Source organism: Arvicanthis niloticus, chromosome X (assembly GCF_011762505.2).
Source record: "Arvicanthis niloticus isolate mArvNil1 chromosome X, mArvNil1.pat.X, whole genome shotgun sequence".
NCBI classification, from domain to species: domain Eukaryota; kingdom Metazoa; phylum Chordata; class Mammalia; order Rodentia; family Muridae; genus Arvicanthis; species Arvicanthis niloticus.
The window spans coordinates 54,508,778-54,536,338 of NC_047679.1; the positions used below are offsets into that span (position 1 = coordinate 54,508,778).

Below are 27,561 nucleotides of genomic sequence, written 5' to 3' on the forward strand. Positions count from 1 at the left end.
GGTCTACAGAGTGAGTTCCAGGACAGCCAGGGCTACACAGAGAAACCCTGTCTCGAAAAACCAAAAAAAGAAAGAAAGAAAGAAAGAGAGAGAGAGAGAGAGAGAGAGAGAGAGAGAGAGAGAGAAAGGAAGAAAGAAAGAAAGAAAGAAATCCTTTATCATCCTAATAAAACACACTGTCTCACAAGCCAAGCCAAGCACACTACTTTTTTTCCCTATTTTATCTACATCATCTCATTCTTTAAAATATTTTCTTACATATCTAAATGCTAGATTTTTTTCAAAGCTCAACTTAAGTTTCCTCTCTGTTGTAGAGATTTCCCAGTTCAATTCCAGTTCCCACTGCTTGTCTTCCTCCTTTGATTTTTAGTCATTATATATATATATATATATATATATATATATAAAATAACTATTTTGTTTTTGTTTTATGTACTGTCTAATAATGCCAAGGCATGTTTTGTCCATTCAAACTAACTTGAGAACTCTATTTCAAGATCCTAGACCTTTACTTACCCAAAGTCGTTGCTGAATATAATTTGGACCATAGATTTGAAGACTGACAAACAAGGTAACAGAATTTCTAAAGGAAGAAAATTGTTTGACACCAACATGGGGTATGTTTGGACAAGATGAAAAAAAAAAAAAAACAAAAAGTGAGAGAAAAAGAAAGGTCTAAAAATTTACATTTGACATAAAAAACCCAGACAAGTAGTAGTAGAATCATAGACACAAACTTGGTTTTAATCTAAGAGAAAAAAATCAGAAACTAAAGTATTTTAAATAAGATCAAGAGTCATAGCCTAAGGGGCTAGAAAGATGGCTCAGCAGTTAAAAGTACTTGAAGCTCTTCCAGAGGAGGACTTGGGTTCACTTCCCAAAATCCTCATGATGATACCAACCATCTGTAAATTCAGTTCCAGGGGTAACAGGTACACAGGCAATACATGTACATACCTGCAGGCAAAACACTCATACACAGAAAATAAAAAAATTTTAAGTCTTTTTTAAAAGACTCAATGTTTATAAACCATATTTTCAATCATTTTAGTGAATTTTTACCATAGTCTCAGGAACATTATCTTTATTTACAAGTGGTGATATTAAGATTTTTAAAAGTTAGACATTTATTAAATTTAGAGACAAAAGGAGGTGTGGGATGTGGAACAGTCAGAGGGTGGACTGGAAAGGTGACAAAGTCTGAAAATGTTTTTATAAAATTTATAGAAAATTTAAAAAGAAAACTTAGCCCCTTCTGCCTCTTGCTTTGTCCTTTTGGCTGGAGCAGACACCTAGTTGGTCTGCTCCCATGAAGACACCATATCCTGAGCCATCCTAGAGGAACCATTACACTCAGAGCAGCAGGACTTCAGGATCCCAGAGACAGCCTAAGTCCCAGGATTTCTGCTCAGGATCACAGGATCACAGAGATATCTGGACCCTGAGGAGTTCTGACACAAACAAGAAAACTGGAAAGATAGGCTCCAGTCAGAGACAGCTAGTACAGGTAGCACTAGATGGCAAAAGGCAAGCACAAGGACATAAGCAACAGAAACCAAAGTTACCTGACATCATCAAAACCCAGTTCTCACACCATAGCAAGTCCTGGACACCACATCACACCAGAAAAGCAGGATTCAGAATTAAAATCACTTTTCATGATGATGATAGAGGACTTTAAGAAGGATATAAATAATTCCCTTAAAGAAATACAGGAGAACACAGGTAAATAGGTAGAAGCCCTTAAAGAGGAAACACAAAAAATCCTTAAAGAATTGCAAGAAAACACAAACATACAGGTGAAGGAATTAAAACAAAACCATCCAGGATCTAAAAATGGAAGTAGAAACAATAAAGAAATCACAAAGGGAGACTATCCAAGAGATAGAAAACCCAGGAAAGAGATCAGGAGTCACAGATGCAAGCATCACCAACAGAATACAAGAGACAGAAGAGAGAATCTCATGTGCAGAAGATACCATAGAAAACATTGACACAACTGTCAAAGAAAATACAAAATGCAAAAAGTTTTTAACACAAAACATCCAGGAAATCTAGGACACAATGAGAAGACCAAACCTAAGGATAACAGGTATAGATGAGAGTAAAGATTCCCAACTTAAAGGGCCAGTAAATATCTTCAACAAAATTATAGAGGAAAATTTCCCTAACCTAAAGAATGCTCATGAACATACAAGAAGCCTACAGAACTCCAAATAGACTAGACTAGAAAAGAAATTACTCCCATCACATAATAATCAAAACATCAAACGCACAAAACAAAGAAAAAATATTAAAAGCAGTAAGGAAAAAAGGTAAAGCAACATATAAAGGCAGGCCTATAAGAATTACATCAGACTTCTCACCAGATACTATAAAAGCCAGGAGATCCTGGACTGATATCATACAGACACTAAGAGAACACAAATGCCAGCCCGGAATACTATACCCAGCAAAACTCTCAATCACTATAGATGGAGAAACCAGATATTCCATGATAAACCCAGATTTACACAATGTCTTCCCACAAATCCAGCAATTCAGAGGATAATTGATGGAAAACTCCACCATAAGGAGGGAAACTACAACCTGGAAAAAGCAAGGAAGTAATCTTTCAACAAACCAAAAAGAAGATAGCTACAGAAAGATAATTCTACCTCTAATAATAAAATTAACAGGAAGCAACAATTACTGTTCCTTAATATCTCTTAATATCAATGGACTCAATTCCTCAATAAAAAGACATAGGCTAATGGACTGGATACATAACCAAGACCCAAAATTTTACTGCATACAGGAAAAGCACATCAGTGACAAAGACAGACACTATCTCAGAGTAAAAGGATGGAAAACAATCTTCCAACCAAATGGTCTCAAGAAACAAGCTGGGGTAGCCATTCTAATATCAAATAAAATCGGCTTTCAACCAAAAGTAATCAATATAGATAAGGAAAAACACTTCATACTCATCAAAAGAAAAATCTACCAAGACAAACTCTCAATTCTGAACATCTATGCCCCAAATGCAAGGGCACTCACATACATAAAAGAAACTTTACTAAGCTCAAAGCACACATTGCACCTCACACAATAATAGTGGGGGATTGCAAGAGCCCACTCTCAGCAATGGACAGATCATGGAAACAGAAACTAAACAGAGACACAGTGAAATTAACAGAAGTTATGAACCGAATGGATTTAACAGATATTTATAGAACACTTCACCCTAAAACAAAAGAATATAACTTTTTCTCAGCACCTCATTGTACCTTGTCCAAAATCGACCATATTAATTGGTCACAAAACAGGCCTCAACAGATACAAAAAGACTGAAATAATCCCTTGCATCCTATCAGATCACCACAGACTAAGGCTGGTCTTTAATAACAATAAAAATAACAGAAAGCCCACATACACATAAAAACTGAACAACACTCTACTCAATGATAACTTGGTCAAGAAAAAAGAAAGAAATTAAAGGCTTTTTAGAATTTAATTAAAATGAGGACTCATTATACCAAAACTTGTGGGACTCCATGAAAGCAGTGCTAAGAGAAAAACTCATAGCTCTAAGTGCCTACAAAAAGAAACTGGAGAGAGCATACACTAGCAACTTGACAGCACACCTGAAAGCTTTAGAACAAAAAGAAGCAAATACACCCAAGAGGAGTAGATGGCAGGAAATAATCAAACGTAGGCCTGAAATTAACCAAATAGAAACAGAAAGAACCATACAAAATATCAACAAAACCAGGAGCTGGTTCTTTGAGAAAATCAACAAGATAGATAAACTCTTAGCCAAACTAACCAGAGGACACAGAGACAGTCTCCAAATTAATAAAATCAGAACTAAAATGGGAGACATAACAACAGAAACTGAGGAAATTCAAAAAAATCATCAGATCGCACTACAAAAGCCTATATTCAACGAAACTGGAAAATCTGGATGAAATAGACAATTTTCTAGAAAGATACCAGGTACCAAAGTTAAATTAGGAGCAGATAAACCATCTAAACAGTCCCATAACCCCTAAAGAAATAGCAGCAGTCACTAAAAGTCTCCCCACTTAAAAAAAAAAAAACAAAAAAAAAAAACAGTCCAGGATTAGATGGCTTTGATGCAGAATTCTATCAGACCTTCCAAGAAGACCTAATACCAATTCTCTTGAAACTATTCCACAAAATAGAAACAGAAGGAACACTACCCAATTCATTCTATGAAGCCACAATTATGCTCATACATAAACTTCACAAAGACACAACAAAGAAAGAGAACTTCAGACCAATCTCCCTTATGAATATTGATGCAAAATAATAAAATTCTCAAAAACCAAATCCAAGGACACATCAAAACAATCATCCATCATGATCAAGTATGCTTTATCCTAGGAATGCAGGCATGGTTCAATATTCAGAAATTCATCAATGTAATCCCCTATATAAACAAACTCAAAGAAAAAAAAACACATGATCATCTCACTAGATGCTGAGAAAGCATTTGACAAAATTCAACATCCCTTCATAGTAAAAGTCCTGGAAAGATCAGGAATTCAAGTCCCATACCTAAACACAGCAAAAGCAATACAGCAAGCCAGTAGCCAACATCAGACTACATGGAGAGAAACTTGAAGCAATCCCACTAAGATCAGGGACTAGACAAGGCTGCCCACTCTCACCCTACCTATTCAATATAGTACTGGAAGTTTTAGCTAGAGCAATTAGACAACAAAAGGAAGTCAAAGGGATACAATTATGAAAGGAAGAAGTCAAAATTTCACTATTTGCAGATGATATGGTAGTATACTTAAGTGACCCCAAAACTTCCACCAGAGAACTCCTAAACTTGATAAACAACTTCAGCAAAGTAGCTGGATATAAAATCAACTCAAATAAATCAGTTGCCTTCCTCTACTCAAAGGATAAACAGGCTGAGAAAAAAATAGAAAATGACGTTCTTTTCAATAGTCACAAATAATATAAAATACCTTGGTGTGAATCTAACTAAGCAAGTAAAAGATCTGTATGACAAGAACTTCAAGTCTCTGAAGAAAGAAATAGAAGATCTCAGAAGATGGAAAGATCTTGGATTGGCAGGATTAATATAGTAAAAATGGCCATCTTGCTGAAAGTAATCTACAGATTCAATGCAATCCCCATCAAAATTCCAAATCAATTCTTCACAGAAATAGAAAGAGCAATTTGTAAATTCATTTGGAATTTAAAAAACAGGATATTGAAAACTATTCTCAACAATTAAAGAATTTCTGCCATCCCCGACCTCAAGCTGTACTACAGAGCAATAGTGATAAAAACTGCATGGTATTGGTACAGAGACAGGCAGGAAGGTCAGTGGAATAGAATTGAAGACCCAGAAATGAACCCACACACCTATAGTCACTTGATCTTTGACAAAGGAGCTAAAACCATCCAGTGGAAAAAGGACAGCATTTTCAACAAGTGGTGCTGGTTCAACTGGAGGTCAGCATGTAGAAGGATGAAAATTGATCCATTCTTATCTCCTTATACAAAGCTCAAGTCCAAGTGGATAAAGAACCTTCACATAAAACCAGATACACTGAAACTAACAGAAGAGAAGGTGGGGAAGACCCTCGGATACCTAGGCACAGTGGAAAAGTTCCTGAACAGAACACCAATGGCTTATGCTCTAAGATCAAGAATTAACAAATGGGACCTCATAAAATTGTAAAGCTTCTGTAAGGCAAAGAACATTTTCAATAAGACAAAACGGCAACCAACAGATTGGGAAAAGATCCTTAGCAATCCTACATCTGATAGAAGGCTAATATCCAATATATACAAAGAACTCAAGAAATTAGACTCCAGACAACCAAATAACCCTGTAAAAATGGGGTGCAGAGCTAAACAAAGAATTCTCAACTGAGGAAACTCAAATGGCCAAGAAGCACCTAAAGAAATGTTCAATATCCTTAGTCATCAGGGAAATGCAAATCAAAACACCCCTGGGATTCCACCTCACACCAGTCAGAATGGCTAAGATCAAAAACTCAGGTGATAGCAGATGCTGGTGAGGATGTGGAGAAAGAGGAACACTCCTCCATTGTTGGTTGGATTGCAAGCTGGTACAACCACTCTGGAAATCAGTCTGGCAGTTCCTCAGAAAATTGGACATAGCATTACCTGAGGACCCAGCTATACCACTCCTAGACATATACCCAGAAGATGCTCCAACATATAACAAGGACATATGCTCCACTATGTTCATAGCAGCCTTATTTATAATAGCCAGAAGCTGGAAAGAACCCAGATGTCCTTCAACAGAGGAATGGACACAGAAAATTTGATACATTTACACAATGGAGTATTACTCAGCTATTAAAAACAATGAATTCATGAAATTTTTAGAAAAAAATGGAGGGAACTAGAACATATCACCCTGAGTGAGGTAACCCAATCACAAAAAAACAACATGGTATTCACTCACTGATAATTGGATATAAGCCCAAAAGCTCACAATACCCCAAATACAATTCACAGACTACATGAAACTCATGAACAACAAAGACCAAAGTGTGGGTGGTTCAGTCCTTCTTAGAAGGAGTAACAAAATATTCATGGGAGCAAATATGGAGACAAAGAAACTGAATGAGGGGTCGTTTAGTGACTGCTCCACCTGGGTATGCATCCCATGTGCATACCCAAAGATAGATGCTGATGTGGATGCCAGGAAGTGCATGCTGGCAGGAACCTGATATAACTGTCTCCTTAGAGGTCTGCCAGTGCCTGATATATACAGAGCCGGATGCTCACAGCTAACCATTGAACTGATCATGGGGTTTCCAAGGGAGGAGTGAGAGAGAAGACTGAAGGAGCTGAAAGGGTTTGCAGCCCTATGGGGAGAGCAACAGTACCAACCAACCAGAGCTCCCAGGGTCTAAATCACCAGCCTAGGAGCACATGAGGAGAAACTCATGGCTCCAGCTGTATATGTGTGTGGGGGGATGGCATTGTCGGCCATAGGGGGGAGAGGAAGTCCTTGGTCCAGTTAAGACTGGATGCCCCAGTGTGAGGGAATTCGTGGGGAGGTGGGAGTGGGTGGGTGGGTCGTGACACATCCTCATAGAAGCAGTAGGAGAGGGGATGGGATAGGAGGTTTCTGGGTGGGGGGAAACCGGGAAAGGGGCTCACATCTGAAATGTAAATAAAATATCCAATAAAAAAGAATTTTTTAAATTATATAAATTTAACAATTAATTTATATAAATTAATAATTTATAATAAAATAAGCAGTCAAATAAATCAAATAATTAAATTGAATAATTAAAATGAAATGAAAAAGAAAATAATAAAATGTATATAAATATGTAATATATAAATAAATGTATAAATATAAAGGGGAGTATGTCTCAGAATAAAAGTCAAAAGAGGAATAGTGATGTGTTTTAGTAGTAGAGTGCTTGCCTAGCATGTATGGGTCCAATACTCTATTTAGGCCATGAATTTCTGAGTTGCTTTTGAAGCTTTTTGAATTCTGTATTTTATTAAGACCAAAATTTTACAAGTAAAGACAGATATATTTATTAAACTAAAATTGATGTTTTGTAGGTATAAAAGAAAAGATACAGATTAGTTGTTTGCATTTTGTCTAAGCTCCTCCCCACAGTTACCTGGCAACAGCCAGGTGTGCCTCACTCACTATAAAAGGGGATGCTTGCCCCCCCCTCCTCTCTCTTGCTCTTGCTTTGTCCTCTTGCTCCTTACCCCCTCTCTCCCCATTGTTCTCCCCATCTCTCTCCATGTGCTCATGGCCAGCTTCTACTCCTCTACTATCTCTCTCTGCCTTTCTCTGCCTCCACTACCCTTTAAACTCCCCTCCCCATGCCCTGAATAAACTCTAGTCTACACTACACCATTGTGTGGCTGGTCTCTCAGGGAGAAGGGATGCCTCAGTATGGGCCTTCAGAGGCACCCCTTTCCCCCACACCTGACTGCACATCCACCAAATATACTCCTCCTCTCTCCTTATATTTTTATAAAACACAACACTAGTCATAGTAGTAACATACGTCTTTACTCCCAGTAAAGGCAGAGACAGGTAGATCTCTATGAGCTCAAAGCCAGCCTGGTCTATATAGTAAGTTCTAGACTAGCCAGAGCTTCATAGTGAGACCAATACCACCACCACTACTACCCCTGAAAAAAAAAGAAAGATCACAAATGTTTAAACTATTTCATTTAGTTTAAACTATTTCATTTAAATTGGTGAGAAATGTAAATTTCAAAGCAGATACATATTTATTTGCATGGTGTGATACAGTTTTCATACTCTACCTTTTCAGAGTTGGGAATGTAACATGAGGTCTTGTGCATGCTAGGCAAATGCTTTACTAGTAGCTATATTCTCTGCCTGAAATGACATTTTTAAAATCTGAAGTTTCTTTTATTTTAAAATATCATTACTATCATGATCATCATCGTCATCATTATTATTAGTGCATGTGTGTGTGCCTCGTGTGTGTGTGTGTGTGTGTGTGTGTGTGTGTATGTATGTTTGGTGGGAAACACATGTGGAGGTCAAGTTGGTTCTCTCCTTCCATCTTCATGTGGGTTTAGGGAGTTAAACTCAGGTCACCGGACTTGTGACAATTGCCTTTACCCATTTAGTTATCTCAGTGTTCCTAGAGCTTTATTTAAAATTAGTGTTTTGTTAATGTTTATTTTTGTTTGTTTTAAACACAAATCTGTTCCCTCAAAAGAAAATAAACAGGACAATTCTATAAGAAGCTTGGGTGAAAATGTGAGACAAAACAGTAAAGGAGGGCTCTCTTATAGCTAGGTGATGGTGATTTTATGAAGTCTTCTTCAAAACGGGAAAGAGTATAATAGTAGATGCTTGAGTTACCTCTAGAGCAAACTCTATAGATAAATTTAGGATTTGGAAAGTTGAAACTCCACTTTCAATTAGTCCACGATCTTCTGATTCTTCATCCATTAATAATTCCTTTAGAGTACTGACTACCTGTAAAGCTGAAACAAATAATAAAAATGTGAAACATTTTCATCAAAGATAATATTTATGGTTATTTCACAATGGATTTTGAAACACCTTAAGAATATCTGTATCTTTAGAAAGATAAAATGTATGAAGTTATATGAATTAATAAACCACCAAGATATGGATATTAGAAAAATGCTTAATTGGACAACTATATTTGTGTGAATCCATAGATATATGGATATAGCCTGAAAGGAAACAAATACAAAATGTTCATCAAACACTACATGTAAGAATAAAATATGGAACCTAGAACCTAAATTCCATTACTAATGAATGAATTGACTACATTGTGGGACATGCACAAAATGAAGTATATAAAACACTATTGAAATGGAATGAATATATTATATTTCATTATTTGACTTAAAGGTAGATAATTGTACATTGAATGTGTGTAATAGATATGAAATGATAAATTAGTTATACATAATATCCCAAAGGTGAAAAATTTATTCACAATATTCAATTGATCCAAAACAAGTAAAAAGCAAAACATCAACAAAGATTAGATGGCATAAATGGAATACCAACAACATAATGCTAAATTTATATTCAATCAAGCTGAATGTGTTAGTGCAGGTCTGTAATCACAGTACTCAGTAGACCAAGCCTGCAGAATCACCATTTTCAAGGCCTTCTTGGGACACAAAATAATTACAAGGTCATCCTAGGCAATTTACTGAGAGTATGTCTCAGAATAAAAAGTAAAAAGAGAGCTGGGGATATAATTTAGTAGTAGATTACCTGCCTAGCATGTATGGGGCCTTGAATTAATTCCCAATTACTTGAAAACATAATAAGTCTAATATTATTAATACTCATATTATGTCTAAATGATGAAATGAACCAACTGAATGGCAAAGACGATTAGATTAAAGCAAAATAAAACTTTCAAAATATATGCTTCCAACAAGAAACACATTAGAAATGTTTATTGCCATATATTCAGTTTACATAGTGTTGGGTTTCATAAAGGCAATTTCATTCAGTACAGTATATATGTGGGCCATATTCTTTTCCTCTTTCCCTCCTTTCCCCTTTACCTCCTCTAGGTAGTTCCCTTCTTTCCCTTAGTCTCCCTTGTACACTCAAATTTTTATATGCATTAATGGTCTTACATATGTATACAAAACTAATATCCACCAATGACAGAAAGCATGCCATATTTGTCTTTCTGACTTTCAAACAGTTCTGAGTTTGACTCATTTCACTTAATATGATAGTCTTCAGTTGTATCCATTTTCCAGCAAATGACAGTTTCATTCTTCCTTATGCCTGAATAAAATTTTATTGTTTATAAATACCACATTTAAAAATATTTTATTATTTATGGGTATGGCATACACATGGATGCCTGTGTGTGTGACAATACATGTGTGGAATTCAATAGATTACTTTGTGCAGTTGTTTCCCGGACCAAATTCAGATTGCCAGGCTTTCAGGACAAATGTCTATCCACTGAGCCATCTCATTAGATATCTTTTTTTTCTAAGACAAGCTCGCATGCAGACAAAGCTGTGCTTGAATTTGTTCTGTGGCCAAGAATGACCTTGAACTTATGATACTCACCTCCACCTGCCCAGTAGCAGGATTAGAGGCATGTGCCAACATACCTGATTTTACATGTTGCTAGGAATCAAATCCAGGGATTCATTCATACTAGTCAAGCACTTTATAAATCTACATCCCAGCCACAATATTACCTTTTCTTTACACATACATCTGTTGGCAACACTTGTACTGGCTGGATTTGTCAACTTGACACAAGCTGGAGTCATCAGAGAGAAGGAAGCCTCAGTTGAGGAAATGCCTTTAAGAGATACAGCTGTAGGACATTTTCTCAATTAATGGTCAAATGGATGAGTGATACTATCTCTTAGCTGGTGGTCCTAGATTCCATAAGAAAGCAGGCATAGCAAGCCATGAGAAGCAGGCTAGTAAGCAGCACTCCTCCTTGTCCATCCCTGCTTGAGTTCCTGTCCTGACATCCAGTGATGGAATATGATCTGGAAGTGTAAGCCTAATAAACCCTTTCCTCCTACAACTTGTTTTTCTGTCTTGGTGTTTTGTCAGAGCAATAGAAACCCTAACTAAGATAGCACCTAAGCTAATTACATACTTTGGCTGTTACAAAAAATAATAAAACACAAAGTTGGTTTAAAATATAGAATAAAATACACTATAGGAAATGTAAGCAGAAGTAGTAATATCTATGTTAATGATATATTTCCAAAAAAGAACAATTACCTGAGGTAGGATATTTCAAGGTAATAAATATTATCAATTCAACAAGGACCTAAATCTAATGGTTTACAGATCTGATGACAAAATCTCGTAAGATGCAAAAATGTGCTTGTAAAGATGGGTTAAGACACTTGTCTCCAATTCTGATGATCTGAGTTTTATCCCCACATGGTAGAAGGAGAGAACCCAATCCTATAAGTTGTTATCACTCACACACACACACACACACACACACATAACCTCATGATGCAGACTAGTCTCATGGGTTGTAGGCTTCAGGCCTGCTCCAGCAGACTCAAATGCTAGGCTCCCCCAGCCCCACCACACATACATGTAAGTTCCATATGTACATCAGGTAGCCTCAATAAACTCAGTCCATCCCAGAATATACACGCACCACACCCATCTCCCAGTCTGGATTCTGGCTGGTATGAATACTGCCACACTACCTCTAGACATGTGAGCTATCTGAAAGCATGAGGATGTAGGCACTGGCCTCGTATTTGGTTCCCAGGAAACTGTGCTAGAACATAGATATGTGGGTTCTGGCTTGGAGATAAGTCCATAAGGATTGATTGGTCAGGGCACCAGGGCTATAAAAGGCTATTCTCAAATCTGGCTATAAAAGAAACATTCTTGGGAGTTGGGTACTAGAGGAAAGCACCTGGCTGACACTTGGATGCTCAGGCTAATGGTTTATCCCAAGGCAAATGCAGCTAGTATAGATCTAAAGATACAGATACCCCCAATAAACACAGTCTCTAGGACCTGTCTCTAAGATCAAGTTATAGATCATCCAAAGAGGCGCCAGCCCCACTGAGCTATCTCAGGCCTGTTGGATGACACAAGCACATGCTTACCTATGAATCACACCAAGTATTCTGCCCTGAATCTCTAAATGGATTGACTGATGGAAGACCTTTCTAAATAAAGCTAATCCACAATGACTACAGTACTTCCCTTCTTCCTCAAATATGCAGACACTGATGCAAGGCCACAAAGATCTAACACAATCATGGAAATAATACATTACTTCAACACTAATAGCCACAAATAATTAAAATATCTTTGGGTAACTCTAACCAAGCAAGTGAAAGATCTGTTTGATAAGAACTTCAAGTCCCTGAAGAAAGAAATCGAAGAAGACCTTAGAAGATGGAAAGATCTCCCATACTCATGGATTGGCAGGAATAAAATAGTGAAAATGGCCAGTTTACCAAGAGCAATCTATAGATTCAATGCAATCCCCATCAAAATTCCAACTCAATTCTTCACTGACATGAAAAGAGCAATTCTCAAATTCATATGGAAAAAGAAAAAACACAGGATAGCAAAAACATTTCTCAACAATAAAAGAACTTCTGGGGAAATCACCATCCTGACCTCAAGCTGTACTACAGAGCAATAGTGATAAAAACTGCATGGTATTGGTACAGAGACAGGTTGATCAATGTAATAGAATCGAAGACCCAGAAATAAACCCACATGCCTATGGACACTTGATCTTTGACAAAGAAGCTAAAACCATACATGGAGAAAAAAAAAGCATCTTTAATAAATGGTGCTGGTTTAGCTGGTGGTCTGCATGTAGAAGAATGCAAACTGATCCATATTTATTACCTTGTACAAAGCTCAAGTCCAAGTGGATAAAGGACCTCAACATAAAGCCTATAAAAGTCTTTAACGAAACTGGGAATTTATACACAGACCTGTAGTCCTAGCATTCCGAACCTGAGGTGTGAGTATCACATGTCCAAAGGAGTTTGAAACTAGCCTAGAAAACAATAAAATATTGCTAAAAATGAAAGAAATAAATGTGGATTTGCAAACTGTCAGACTAATAATACAAAAAAGCACATTTCAAAGAAGCTTCTTAAACATCAAGCATAAAGAGAAGCAGGCTGGCGAGATGGCACAGCAGATAAAGGTACTGCTGCTAAGCTTGGTGACCTGCTTTTGATTACTGGAGCCCACATGGGGAAAGTGAGAACTGACCCCCAGAGTTTTCCTCTGACTTTCACAATACACTGTGGCCTATCCTCTCCTATCTTTCCCTCCACTCTCCTTCTTTATCTCAATAAACAGATAATGTTTTTAAAAGAAAATAAAGGGGGCTGGAGAGATGACTCAGTGGTTAACAGCACTAGAAGGTCTTGCGGGGGACCCAGGCTTAATTCCCTGCTCTCATATTGCAGCTCACCCATCTGTAACTCCAGTCCTCAGGGATCTGATGCCCTCTTCTGGACCCTGCAAGCAACAGGCATGCATGAAGGCAAAACACCCATAGACATAAAATAAAATTTTAAAAACCATAATAAAAAAAATAAAAACAACAACAAACCACAACAGCTGAACATATTGGTGAATGCTTACACTCATAGCACACAGAGTGCAGAGGCAGGAAGATCACCAGTTCCAAGTCAGTCTGGCCTACACAGTGAGTTCCAGGTCAGCCAGGGTTTTCTGGTTACCTGTATTAAACCCAGAAACAGAAATACAAACAGAAACTCTAGAATTGAAAAGCATAATAAAGAGCATCAGTGCTGGGTGTGACTGAGTAGAAAACAACTGAACTCAAAGACAGTTTAAGAATATGTTGCCAAAGAAGAGTTGAGAAAAAAATGATTACAGAATGAAGAAATGTGAAATTTATGGGACAACATCAAAAGAGCAAATGCTCAATCTATAATAAAAGAAGTTGTTATACAAAAAGAGAGAATGTATTTAAAGAAAAATAGTAGAAAACAATAAATCTGAGAATAGATCTAAGTATTCATTTAGACTCCAAATTTTAGAGGACGATAACAAGTCTAAGCAAATTTAATGCAAGCATGATTCACCGAAGACATTATCAAATAATAAAAAGCTAGAGATTGAGGGAAGGTCTTGAAAGTACCAGATGAAAAGAAGCAGCATATGTAAAGGTATGCCAATGGTCTATAGCACTGTTTCTTGGCAGAAACAGTACCAGTCATGAAAATCAAAGTACGGATGGAAAAAAACTGCTAACTAGGAATTCTTGGCAAGGAAATGAAGGGAAAATGAAAACTCCCAGATACACAAACACTAAAAGAGCTCATCAACACCTAGCAATGTTAAAGGGAATTCTTTGAGCTGAAGGAAAAGTATGTCACTTAGCAAGAATAAAAACGTAAACCATAAAAGTATACAGTTAAGTTCAGAAATCTTAATCTGTAACTCACTCATCTTTAGAATGAAGGTTAAAAATTAAATGATTAAACTGATACCTATAATAATTTTAAAGAATACTTAATATAAATATAAGTTGTATCAAGAATGTAAACTACGGAAAAGCAGGTGGACTAAAAAGTTGGAGTTATTTTGGTATAATCAAAGTAAAGTAATTGTCAGCTGAAAGCAGCACATTATATAATGTTTTAAATAAGCTTTGTGGTAATCACAGACAAACTATAATTATTACATAACATATACAGTAATCAAAGCAGATAACTGTAGAATATCACCTGATTACAAAGGAAGACAACAGGTAGAAAGGAAAAACAAAAATAATGAATAGAATGGCAATAATAAATCCTTGTATATCAATAATTGCCTTGAATGTAAATGGCTTAATTCTGTAATCAAAAAACACAGAATATATAAATGGGTTAAAACCAAGAAATATTGTACCTATAAGAGATTCACTTTTCAGGGCAGCCTTTAAGGACACAAGGTTTGAATGTGATGAGGTATAAAATGACATTCCACATAAATAAATGATAAAAGAGAGCAAGATCAGCTGTGTTCAGACAAGTCAACATACATTTTCACTAAAAATACTAAAGTATATAAATGACAAGCATTACAAAATATACTCATCCAACATTGGAATGCAAGAGTACACAATGAGATGAATGACAGAACTAAAACACAATACTAGTGGGGGCCTTCAGTATTCTACTTCCAACAATGTTCATATTATCCAGATAGACAAACAATAAAAAAACACTAGACTTAAACTATTATTTAGACCAAATGGGCCTGACAGACATATTGATAATATTTTATAAACAGCAGCCGAATATACATTCTACTCAAGCATACATGAAACATTGTCCAGGATAAATGTATGTATCTCTTAACAAATTTAAGAAGACTGGAGTCATGTTAAATATATTTTTCAACCATGATAGTAATATGGAACTAGAAATTAATAAAAGGAAGAATTTTGAAAAATTCAAATACTCAGAAATTAAACAGCATATTTATGGATAGGTTATGAAACAAAAATAATTAAGGGGAAAAATTTCAAATTATTTTGAGAGAAATGAAAATGGAAACATAAACATATCAAACCTATTCTAAGAGGGAAGCCTATAGTAATAAATATATACATAAAAACTGAAAGAATATACATAAAACACCAAAGGAGAAGAATAGATAAAATGTTTAAAAAATGAAAGAGTGAAAGCAAGAAAGAGAAATCAAGGGTAGAGGTGCACACCTATAGTCCTTCCTCTTTTCTTTTACAATTCCTCTTTCAAAGAACAAAATCTGTCCTGGTTGGGAGGGTCTGTTGTTTGATAGAGTATGCTTGCTTCTTTCTTTTCAGTCTACCATTCCCAAAACTTCCTTATTCCTCACTGCTCATACACTTCCATTTTCTATTTATGTTGTTCTATTTATGAAAAAAACTGTAAAACTAGTGGTTGATCGCTCAGCTTGCTCTCTATCAACCACTAGTTTTACAGTTTTTTCTTTCCATTCTTATTCACAGTAACTAATAAGTTAGTAATACAATATTTTAATGTATCATCTACTTTCTAAAATGCTTAAGGGGTGCTTTTTTACGGTTGACTATTACTCATTTTCATAGTAGGTCTACCCCTGGATATTGATCATTCCTACAGACAGTATTCTACTCCCCAGGTAAGACTAGGGATACAGCCTGGTGCTCTGACACAAAAATCAAAACAAAAGAAAATGACACTCAACCCTATTCCATCTTGAACATTGCAAACACTTCCTATAAAAAGAAACAAGGCGACCTAAACAATTTTTTTTAAATATTCAACCTATGATATAATTGTTGATGCACAAGGTCCAAAGCAAAAATACAAGCAACACGAAAAACTAAGGCATTTGGTCTCCAAAACTACCAACCCAAGTAAAAGAATAACTATAAACATTTTCAAAGAAGTCAAAAACAATGCAAATAAGCTCTAGAACGAATTCCAAGGGAACACAAATGTCTGAATGATATATGAGTCAACAAAGATATAAAAATGGGATAGAGAGATGGGCATACTAAAAAAACAAAATTATGCTGGAAATGAACAATAAGTCAAATTAAATGTCACTGGAAAGCTAGCCAAGAGAAAGGATCGTGAATATAAGGGCTTGAAGATGAGAACAAAAATAAATTTTAAAAACATATGAAATGATCTCTGGGATCCCATAAAAAACAAATCGACAAATTATGAACATAAAGAAGAAAATTCCATGACAAACGCACAGAAAGTATTTTGAATACAATCACAGTGGAAAATTTCCCAATTTGAGGGAGAGTTCCATCCAAGTACAATCCAAGTGCCAGTGACATATGGAACACCAAATACACATGTCAATAAAAGAAAGTTCTCACATCACATTAAAAAACTAAATATGTTGGAAACTGCAAAAGACAAAACCAAACCAAACAAACAAACAAAAACCTAGATCACATATAAAGCAGGCCCATCAGAATAATGGCTGATTTCTCATTAGAAACTTTGAAAGTTAGAAAGCTATGGAATGATGCATTTTGAGTTCTGAAATATCAAAGCTGCCAATCCAGACAATAGTACCTAGGAAAACAATATGTTATAATTCATGGAGAAAGAAAAACTTTCTGTGATAAAAGGAGAGTAAGAAATTTATGGCCAATAAGCTACCTTGCCAGAGGATACTAGAAGAAATTGTTTTGGATGAAGAGAAAAAAAACCAACATCCAAGGGGCTACAGAGAAAAAAATTAAGAATCCTAAAATAGTAGCTAAGAAGATGAGGATTAGGAAAACACCAAACACTACAAAAATCAATAAAAACATACACTTTCAATAAGTGTGAATACTAAACATCTCATTTACCCAATCAAAAGACAATGACTAATGAAAGCTGCTTTCAGAAGCCATGGGTTATTAAATGAAAAGTTCAGTGGCAGGACTCTTGTGTCCTGGAGGCCCCCAGAACAATACAGGCAATTACCACTGCTGTTGAATGTCCACAGCAGTTAAAACTGGATAGTTAAAACCCTACAGTTGGAAATAGCATATACCCTAATCTCGGGGCACAGAGAAATTCAGCTACAACTAGACTGGAAGCTGCCTTCTCCTTCCAGGTTAGCCATCATTGTACCATGAAGTGCTATGGAGGTTACTCATAGAGAAGTGTCATCAACAGTCTTACTCAGCTGGAAGCAACATCATTGACCAGCCAGGCAAGATGGTAATCGGAGTCATGTCAGATATGAAAGTAATCAACCACTTTTTGATTGGATTTGAGTCCTGATCCACAGGAAAAAGTCCATGGCTAGGACTGGAAATCTAATTAAAAGCCCATAGTTTGGCATGTCATAGGCCATATGTAGAAGCTACCTTATATCCATATATGAAAATGTCATAATGAAACCTAATATTATATATAATCAATATATATTAATATAAACATTTAAAAGGGACAGTGGCTAAAGATACTTGCTGGACAAGCCTGTTAACCTGAGTTCAATACCCAGAACCTACATGAAGGTGAAGGAGAGAAGCAACTCCATGAAATTTTCATTTAACTTCCAAATGCTGTGGCATCATGTACACACACCCACACACACCCACACCCACACGCATGCATATGTACACACACATAAATATATTTAATTCAATAGGTGAAATGATTCTATTTAAAATAAAAATTTTTTAAAAGGTTTAACCTTTTCCACACAAATTGATAAAAATATCTCATGAAATTTAAAGTTCTTTGTCCCTTAACATACAGTACCAAGTAATACAAATGCCCAGAAGTCTCTACTGAAAACAGTAAAGAGAGACATGAAAACAATATTAACCTTGATACAGAGCTAACTCTAACTTAATACTTTTTTATTATTGAAATATATGACATGATTTTATGATATATTGCATTATTTTTTTTCTAGCATGAATAACAAAATCTCTGGTGTATGGTAACTTTAAATAGTTGAGTAATTTGATTTCTATAGTTTCTGTTTCCATCCATTTGCTTAAGCTCCTTAATTTCCTTAATAAATAGCAACTTATCTATAGTTCAGGTTGCTCCAGAATTTTCCCAATTATACAAGGGTGGAAAGGGTTAAAACCTTAAATGAATATATGCATATATGCAACTAATTATATATACACATGTGCATTTAGACATATCAGCTAACAAACTATGCTTGAGTTAATGGGAGAACACAGCACCGATGGGATGTGCACCATGTGCACCACACTAACCCTGTCACTTTGTGAAGAAAAATTCCATTTGAAGATTAGGGTTGTTTTATCATCATCATCATCATCCTTAACAACAACATTATTTTACATTAGTGAACAAGAGTCAAAAGGTACCCAAAGACTTTGATTTATAGATTAATTATTAATTGCTGTAAATGTTTATTATAATTTATTATTGTCCCTCCCATAACTTTTACAACCTCAGAGATGGTTGGCTCAAATGATAACATATAACCAGGGATAAAAATATTTCCCAAATTCTTGTCCAATATTTGCCCATTTAAGACCCTTTAGGGGCTGGAGAGATGGCTCAGCAGTTAAGAGCACTGACTGCTCTTCCAAACGTCCTGAGTTCAACTCCCAGCAACCACATGGTGGCTCACAAATAAATAAAATCTTTTTAAAGAAAGATCCTTTAGATAGGTGGTTGCCTTTTTAAAAAATACTTTCACATACCCTCGTGTTTCTTTGTGCATTCTTGTATAATTTTTATAGAAGAGTTATTATATCTACTCAGTCTACTATCTTAAAAACTATTAATTTATTGTGGATTTTTTATTTTCTGAGGATTTTTATTGTTAACATTAATGCATAAAGAACATTTATACCTCTGTAAGCGTTACCCTCAATGATTGCAATCTTGAATATATAATACTGAGTGAAAATGTTTGTAGGATCCTGTTGCTCAGCTTCTGCTATGGCCTCTTTAGCCTGAAAAGAAAACAAAAACCAGAGGGTTGATTTTATAAAAGTCCTCACCATATTTTACTAATATCATTGTTAGACACAATTGTTAAGGTATACTCACAATGAAAAGAAAGGAACCTAAAAAATTTTAAAGCTCTATTGCCTTACAAGGTTAGAGAAATAGATTTGCTTCTAGAACAAGCGTGAATAAGCCATCGTAAAATAACTTTGCTTCTGAAAACAACTATAAATGTTGGATAATATACTTCAATTTAAAAAAAACTAAGATAAAATAATAGGACACTTGGGAAAGTAGCAAAAAATCATGAAACCAAATCTAAGAAAAAGTTGAGACCCACAAAGGTAAGTAGAAAATGAAAATTCCTTTGGCTGGTAGGTGTTTGTGAATATGGACATTTATTGAAAATGTGACAGTTCTTGGTAAATCAGAAACTAGACATCAAATTCCACAAGATCATATGGTTAGACTGAGACTAAGTGAGAAGTAATCACTCCAGGAGACCACAAAGAATGTTACTTTGGCACGAGATAAAAGGGAGTGCATCACCATAGGAAGAAATTGTTCCAGGAGGTGTAATACAAGACAAACTTATTTGTTTGTAGCATGAAATTACAGTATCTGGGGGAATGCTCCCAAACACATGTAAGAAAAAGAGAAATCCTTTCTGTGAGAAGGAACATTCATTTTACACTTTAAAATATTTCATAAATAAATTTTCAAGAATGATGAGCTATAAACATTAAAAATAAATAACCAAGTACCCTATAGAACCAGTCACAATAAATGAATAACACCAGAAATAATAGCTAACAGAAACAAATATTCAAGATGCAGAAACTGGGGTAATAATAAAAAATAAACCAGTTACAAAACAACTATATTTTCAAAGCCTGAAAAAATAAAAAACATATTTTAAAGATGCAAGTAGACATTAGTATTAGTACCTAGTGACACAATTATAGTGATCTTTCAACTTTGTGTGCATTCTAATTAGCTTTTTCTACACTATAACAGATTTAATATTTTTTGACTATCAGTGAATTTCATGGAAACAAAGACTAATTTTAATGATTTATTTTTTTTCTTTTTTCATTGGGTATTACATTTACATTTCAGATTTTATCCCCTTACCCCACTTTTCCCACCACCACCCAGAAACCTCCTATCCCCTCCCACTCCTCATGCTTCTATGAGGCTGTGCCCCCACCTACCCCCTACCCCCACTGCCCCTCCCCCTCACATTCCCCCCCACTCTGTGTTCAGCCTTCATGGGACCAAGAATCTCCTCTGCCACCTGTGCCCCAAAAGGCCATCCTCCCCTACATATACAGCTGTAGTCATGGGTCCCTCCCTATGTGCTCCCAAGCTGGTGGGTTTAGACCCTGGGGAGCTCTGGTTGGTTGGTACTGTTGCTCTCCTCATGGGGTCATAAACCCTTTCTGCTCCTTCAGTCTTCTCTCTAACTTCTCCATTGGGAAACCCTTGATCATATCAGTGGTTAGCTGTGAGCATCCGCCTCTGAATATGTCAGTTTCTGGCAGACCTCTAAGGAGACAGCTATATCATATTCTTGTCAGCATGTACTTCCAGCCATCCACATCAGTGTCAAGCTTAGGTGACTGTATATGGGAATGGATACCCAGGTGGAATGGTCTCTGGATGGCCCCTCCTTCAGTTTCTGTCCCATGCTTTGTTTCCATATTTGTTCCCTTGAGTATTTTTGTTACTCCTTCTAAGAAAGACTGAGGCACTTGGTCTTTTAATGATTTATTTTTATGTGTTGTATGCTATGCCTACACATGTACGCATGTGCACTACATGCTTGAGGACCCAGAAGAGGGCATCAAATCCTCTGGAACTGGAGTTACAGCCGATTGTGAGCCACTAAATGGCTACTGTGAAATTAGCCTGAAGTCCTCAGCAAGAACAGCTAGTGTATTTTAACCACTGAGCCATCCCTTCATCTCCAAAGGATATTTTAAAATGTGACCTTGAAATGTTGAAAAGGGTGAACTTCTTGAAGTGAAATATATAACAAGCAAAATGAAAACAAAACAAACAGGATGAATAGTAGATTAGAAATAGGTAAAGATAAATTTAATTAACTGAAAGATAAGACAGAAAAGTATCACTGATGATGGGGTAAATGACTAGTAGGGTACTTGCCTAGCATGAACAATGCCATAGGTTTGGCCCTTAGCGCCACAATCATAGTTAAAATATAATCTTAGTTAAGGTTTCTACTGTTGTAATAAAGCACTGTGATCTGAAGTATCTTGGAGAGAAAAGAGTTTCTTTTAGCTTACATTTAGCCATCACAGTCCATAATGTCCATAATGAAGGGAAGTGGAGGCAGTAACTTGGAGGTAGGTGCTGATAGAGCCATGGAGGAGTGCCGTTTACTGGCTTGCTCCTCAAGGCTTGCTTGTGCTGCTTTCTTATAGCACTCTGACCACTAGAGTAGGGATGGCACTGCCCAGTGTGAGCTGGGACCTCCCATATCAATTATCAATCAAGAAACTGCACCAAACACTTGCCTACAGGCCAATCTGACTAGGGCATTTTCTCAATCAAGGTTCCTTCTTCTAAATAACTCTAGCTTGTGTCAAGTTGACATAAACTAGCCAGTGCAAATATTAAATATGCAGAACAAAGACAAAATATTCAAAGCTGCCAGAGGGGAAAAACCCCAAGTCACATACAAAGGAAAAACCCATGAGAATATCATTTGATTTCTCAATGGAAACTCGGAAAGTCAGAAGAATCTGGAAAAAGACATTCCAAATTCTAAAAGATTATGACAGGAAAACTAGACTATTGTCCCCAGAAAACTATCTGTCATAGTTAAAGAAAAATGAAAAACTTTCCATGATCAAAACATCTTAACAAAATCACATAAAACAAGCTGGGCAGTGGTGGCGCATGCCTTTAATCCCAGCACTTGGGAGGCAGAGGCAGGCGGATTTCTGAGTTCGAGGCCAGCCTGGTTTACAGAGTGAGTTCCAGGACAGCCAGGACTACACAGAGAAACCCTGTCTCAAAACAAAACAAAACAAAACAAAATCACATAAAACAAAACAACAAATATCCCCACTACACAGAAGCAATAATCTGAACTGAAAAGAGGAGAAAGCACAGCCAAGAGACTCTAGGGAAAAAAAGCTATAACAACAAAAGACAAAGAACAACTAAAAATACAAACCAGCATAATAAATAAATAGAACAGCAAAAGATCTACCAATTGCCATCTATACTCATCTTTCAATAATAACTCTAAATATTAATGGGCTCAACTTTACAATCAAATCACACAAGCAAGCTCGATGTATTTAAAAAAAATCTGTTGTGGTCCATACTGCAGCAGAGTGCTGTGCTGATGTCCAGGGTCTGTAGTGCCACTAGAGACCATGTGGATGTCTGCAGTCCTTGCTGCCTGCTGTCCTTGCTGTTGCCAGAACCCACATGGAAGTTCTTGATCCATGCTCTTGCTCACTGTAAAGTGCAAAGAAGCTACTTTTGCACTGATGACTGCAGACTTAGGAGTTGAAAAAGGTACACAGAAAGCCTCTGTGACAAACACTACCACCACCCCACTGCCGCCTACACCCCCAAAGTAACAGCCTAGATGGGAAAGCATTGAAGAAAACTCTTAAAATTATGATAAGGATGCTGAAGTGTCGCTCTCCACAATAGAGGGCTTCTGGTAGGGGTGCAGATGAGGAAGGACTCGGTTTTCTTTAAGGGACTGGTTACTGGGAGTTTGACCATGCTCCAGACAGTATATGAACAACACAAATTGGACTTGTGGACTTGGGGTGTCTTTCTCTCTGTCTCTCTCTCTGTCTCTCTCTCTGTCTCTCTCTCTCTCTCTCTGTCTCTCTCTCTGTCTCTCTCTCTCTCCTCTTCTTCCTCCTCCTCCTCTTCCTCCTCCTTCTTTTGTGGGAGAGGTCACAAGAGTAGAGGGAAGACCTGGGAGGACTGGAAATTTAATTTGATTGGGGGACATGATGTGAAATTCTCAAGTAATCAATAAAAATATCATGTTGCGAAAAAATCCACATACCTGTTGTCTACAAAAAAACTCGGCCAGAGCCTGACAAATACAGAAGCTGATGCTCACAGCCAACTAATGGACTGAGCATGGGGTTCCCAATGGAGGAGTTAGAGAAAGAACTGAAGTAGCTGAAGGGGTTTGTGACCCCCATAGGAAGAACAATATCAATCAACCAGAGCCCCCAGAGCTCCCAGGGACTAAACCACCAACCAAACAGTACACATGGAGGGCCCCATGGCTCCAATTGCATTTGTAGCAGAAGATGGCCTTGTTGGGCATCAATGGGAGGAGAGGCCCTTGGTCCTGTGAAGGCTTGATGTCCCAGAGTAGGGGAATGCCAGGGCAGTGAGGTGAGAGTGGGTGGGTGGATGGGGGAGCACACTCATAGAGGCAGGGTAGGGGGGATAGGGGATTTCCAGGGGGCAAACCAGGAAAGGAGATAACATTTGAAATGTAAATAAAGAAAATATCCAATTAAAAAGAAAGAAATGGCTTTCTAGTTTTGGAGGTACCTAGGTAAAGCTGAAGCAGACCACATAGGCCCCAGCATCAAGAGGAACTCATAAGCCAGGTTTAAATTACACTACCATGTAGCTGTTTCATCTAGGCAAGGTTGTCGTATCTGTCTCAGGCAAGATGTCAAGACCTGGCAAATTTAGCCAACAATAGAAATGGCTTCAGTTTTCTGTTTCATGTTAAATGAGATGATGTCTACAACAGTTAGCAGATCTCTGTCTCGACATGAAGCTCAATAAATCACGAGAGTATTTGTAAAAACAAAAATAGGTACCACCTTAAATCGAAATGAAAGAAAAAAGTATTTTAATCAAATGGATCAAGAAGAAAGCAGGCACTGGCATCCTAATATCTGACAAAATAAACCAAAATAAACATCAAACTACATCTAATCAGCAGAAAGAATGAAGGGCACGTCATTCTAATCAAGGGATTATTTAAAGAATGAAGGGCACGTCATTCTAATCAAGGGATTATTTAATCAGGGAAAAAATTCACAATACTGAACACATGTGCACCAAAGTTTGGTGCACTGAATTTCACAAAAAAGCATACTACTTGAATTAAAAACACAGATTTTAAACCAATGATTGTAGGTAATTTCAACACCCTCCTTTATCCAATAGATAGGTCATCTGGTTAAAATAGGGAGAAACCTCAGAATTAAACAATATCCTACATCAAATGGCCCTAACAAATATCTACAAAATATTCCACCCAAATGACAAAAACTAATCTACAAAGCAGCACATGAAAACTTTTCTAAAATAAAACACATCCTAAGGCACAAAGCAAACATTAACAAATACAGAAAATTGAAATAATTCCATGTGCCTTATCAGACCATTATACAATAAAACTCAAGACTGACAGCAAACAAACTCCGGTAAGGATGTTAATTCATGGGGATTAAACAAGTCACTATGAAATGGTGAATAGGTCAAAGAAGAAATCAAGAAAAATTGAAAACATTCTGGAAATTAAATGCACCCTGACTAAACCTCTTGGGTATATAAAAGTCAGAATTAAGAGAGAAGTTTATAGCCTTAAGTGTCTACACAAAAAGATCAGAAAAAGAACAAATTAAATGACTTCACCATGTAACTCAGGAATTTGGGGAGAAAAGAACAAACCAATCCTAAACTCAGCAGATAGCAAGAAATAATAAAAATCAATGCAGAAATTAATGAAATAAAAACAAAGAAAATAATACAAAAAAATGAATAACTATAAGAGCTTGTTCTTCGCTCACCTAACCAAAAGAAAAGAAGAAATGATCCAAATAAACAGAATTAGAAATGAACGAAAAAACATTACAAGAGATATCAAAGAAATGAAGATAAGGGAATGCTTTATGAACCTGTATTCCATTAAGTTGGAAAATCTAAAATAAATTAATTTTTGACTCATCCAAATGACCAAAGTTAAACCAAGAAGTGAACAACCTAAACATAACCATAACAAAGGCAATTGAGACCATAATCAAAAGCTCCCTCCCTCTACAAATACAAACAAACACCCTTTAGGTCCAGATGGAATTCTAGCAGAATTATACCAGACTTTGAAAGAAAATCTATAACCAATATTTTTTAAACTCTTCAAAAATATGGAAACAGAAAGATGACTGACTCCAGAAATTATTCTATAAAGCCAATATTACTCTCATAACCAAATAAAACCTCATAAAACTGAAAAACTTCTGTACAGTTAAGAAAAACAAAGAAAAAATCTTGAGACAAGGAATGAACTTTTGCCTGTTGGACTTCCTACCTGGACCACATCTTCTAAGCCACTTTAATTAAGTCCATTAGTATGTACGTATGTACGTACATATGTATGTATATGTACATATACTGGTGGGGAGCTACTAATTAAACTATATAAGTATAGGCAAACAAGAGACATCTTTACAAAAGTTGTCATTTAATAACATATTTGAAGTCAATAATATTGTGTTGCACATAAAAAAATTAGTTGAGAACAAATTTCATCTAAAGTTTAATAAAGTAAAAATAATGTTATTTGGATTTAGATCTTGTTTGAGGATTTTAAACTATTGAGTAAATTACATTAATAATCACTTTTGGGACTGCTCATATATTTCTGGTTCTTTTCTTAATCCAGTGTAGTAAATTCTATTTTTTTCTAGGAATATATTCATGCATAAAGGTGTTCAAATATCAATACTCTCTTGGTCTTTTTCATTTTCTTTCTTTCATTTTATTCCTTGTTTGTCTTATGGATGTCTGCCCATTTTATTAGTTTTTTTTCAAAGAACATAATTTTAGCTTTCTGTCTACTATTTGTTTGCTTAATATATGAGAAATTTCTGCAGATAAATAGTTATATTTTAAAATGCTCTTTGGATTTATCTTGCACTTGTTTTAGTAATTTCTACTGATACAACATTTACATTTGCATTTACATTTTTCTTCAAATATATTTGTGAAATATTTAATGCATCTCCCACTAAATGCTACCTAAGCTCTAGATGACAATATTTTAAGAAAATTTTTGTGTACAGTGTATTTAAATAAAGACACACATTGTCAGTATACAACTAATTATCACACAATGACCAAAACACATAACCACCATTAATATCAAGAGGTTTACAGTACCAACTCCCTGAATGTGTCTTGCCCAGGCATACATTTTGATATATAGTATGATGGATAATTAATATGAAACTCTAAGAAGGACAATTTTATTCTATAGTGATATAAAACATATAATTCACTACTTGAACCTAGGAGTTGAGCTGGGAACTGATTAGAAATATTTTATATAATGAGTTTTCTAGATATTCCATATCCAGATTGTGATAGTGGAAATTGTGATAGTGGGTACTTGTGGCTATATATGTCTCAAATTTATTTAATTATGTAACAAAGTAGGCATATTTTAATATTTAAATTATAGTTCAATAGTTATTTTTTAAAGAATTTAGCAATGATTTGAGATCTCTTTATTTCTCAATTTTAAAAATCTACATAGTCCTCCACAGTCTTTTTGACTATAATAGAATTTATTAAATTATATTCTCAGAATTAAATTTATTAAATTATATCATCAAACTATAAGTTATTAAATTATATTATTAGAATCATGCAGTTGAGGGACTCTGAATATTTGAAAATTCTTCTGATGTGTGAATATTTTCAATAATATTCAGAGAAGTGGCCATTCTGCCTTTATTTAAATACCTTCAAGAAAAGGAAGTTCATTATATCTTTAAAAAAAAAAACACTATCTAGGGCTGGAGAGATAGCTCAGAGGTTAAGAGCACTAACTGCTCTTCCAGAGGTCCTGAGTTCAATTCCCAGCAACCACATGGTGGCTCACAACCATCTGTAATGGGATCTGACGCCCTCTTCTGGTGTGTCTGAAGACAGCTACAGTGTACTATATACATTGAATAAATAATATTTTTTTAAAAAAGTATCTAAATTTTGGGCAAGTCTAATTCTTAGATAGGATCTTCTTGTGATTAAAATTTTTTTTCACAGGTTTCACCCACTGATACAAGTGTTGTA

The 27,561-nt window shown here is 35.9% G+C and overlaps 1 protein-coding gene across 1 annotated transcript in view; it reads right to left on the minus strand.

Annotated features, from left to right (window-relative positions):
- The window catches only part of Tex11 (testis expressed 11), a 245,179-nt gene that overhangs the window by 88,408 nt on the left and 129,210 nt on the right, over nt 1–27,561 (minus strand). The window contains exons 16-17 of the mRNA XM_034486384.2: nt 19,355–19,457; nt 8,882–9,006 (exon numbers count right to left, since the gene is read on the minus strand). Of these exons, the coding sequence (XP_034342275.1) occupies nt 8,882–9,006; nt 19,355–19,457 (228 nt within the window). The remainder of the gene's footprint in view (nt 1–8,881; nt 9,007–19,354; nt 19,458–27,561) is intronic.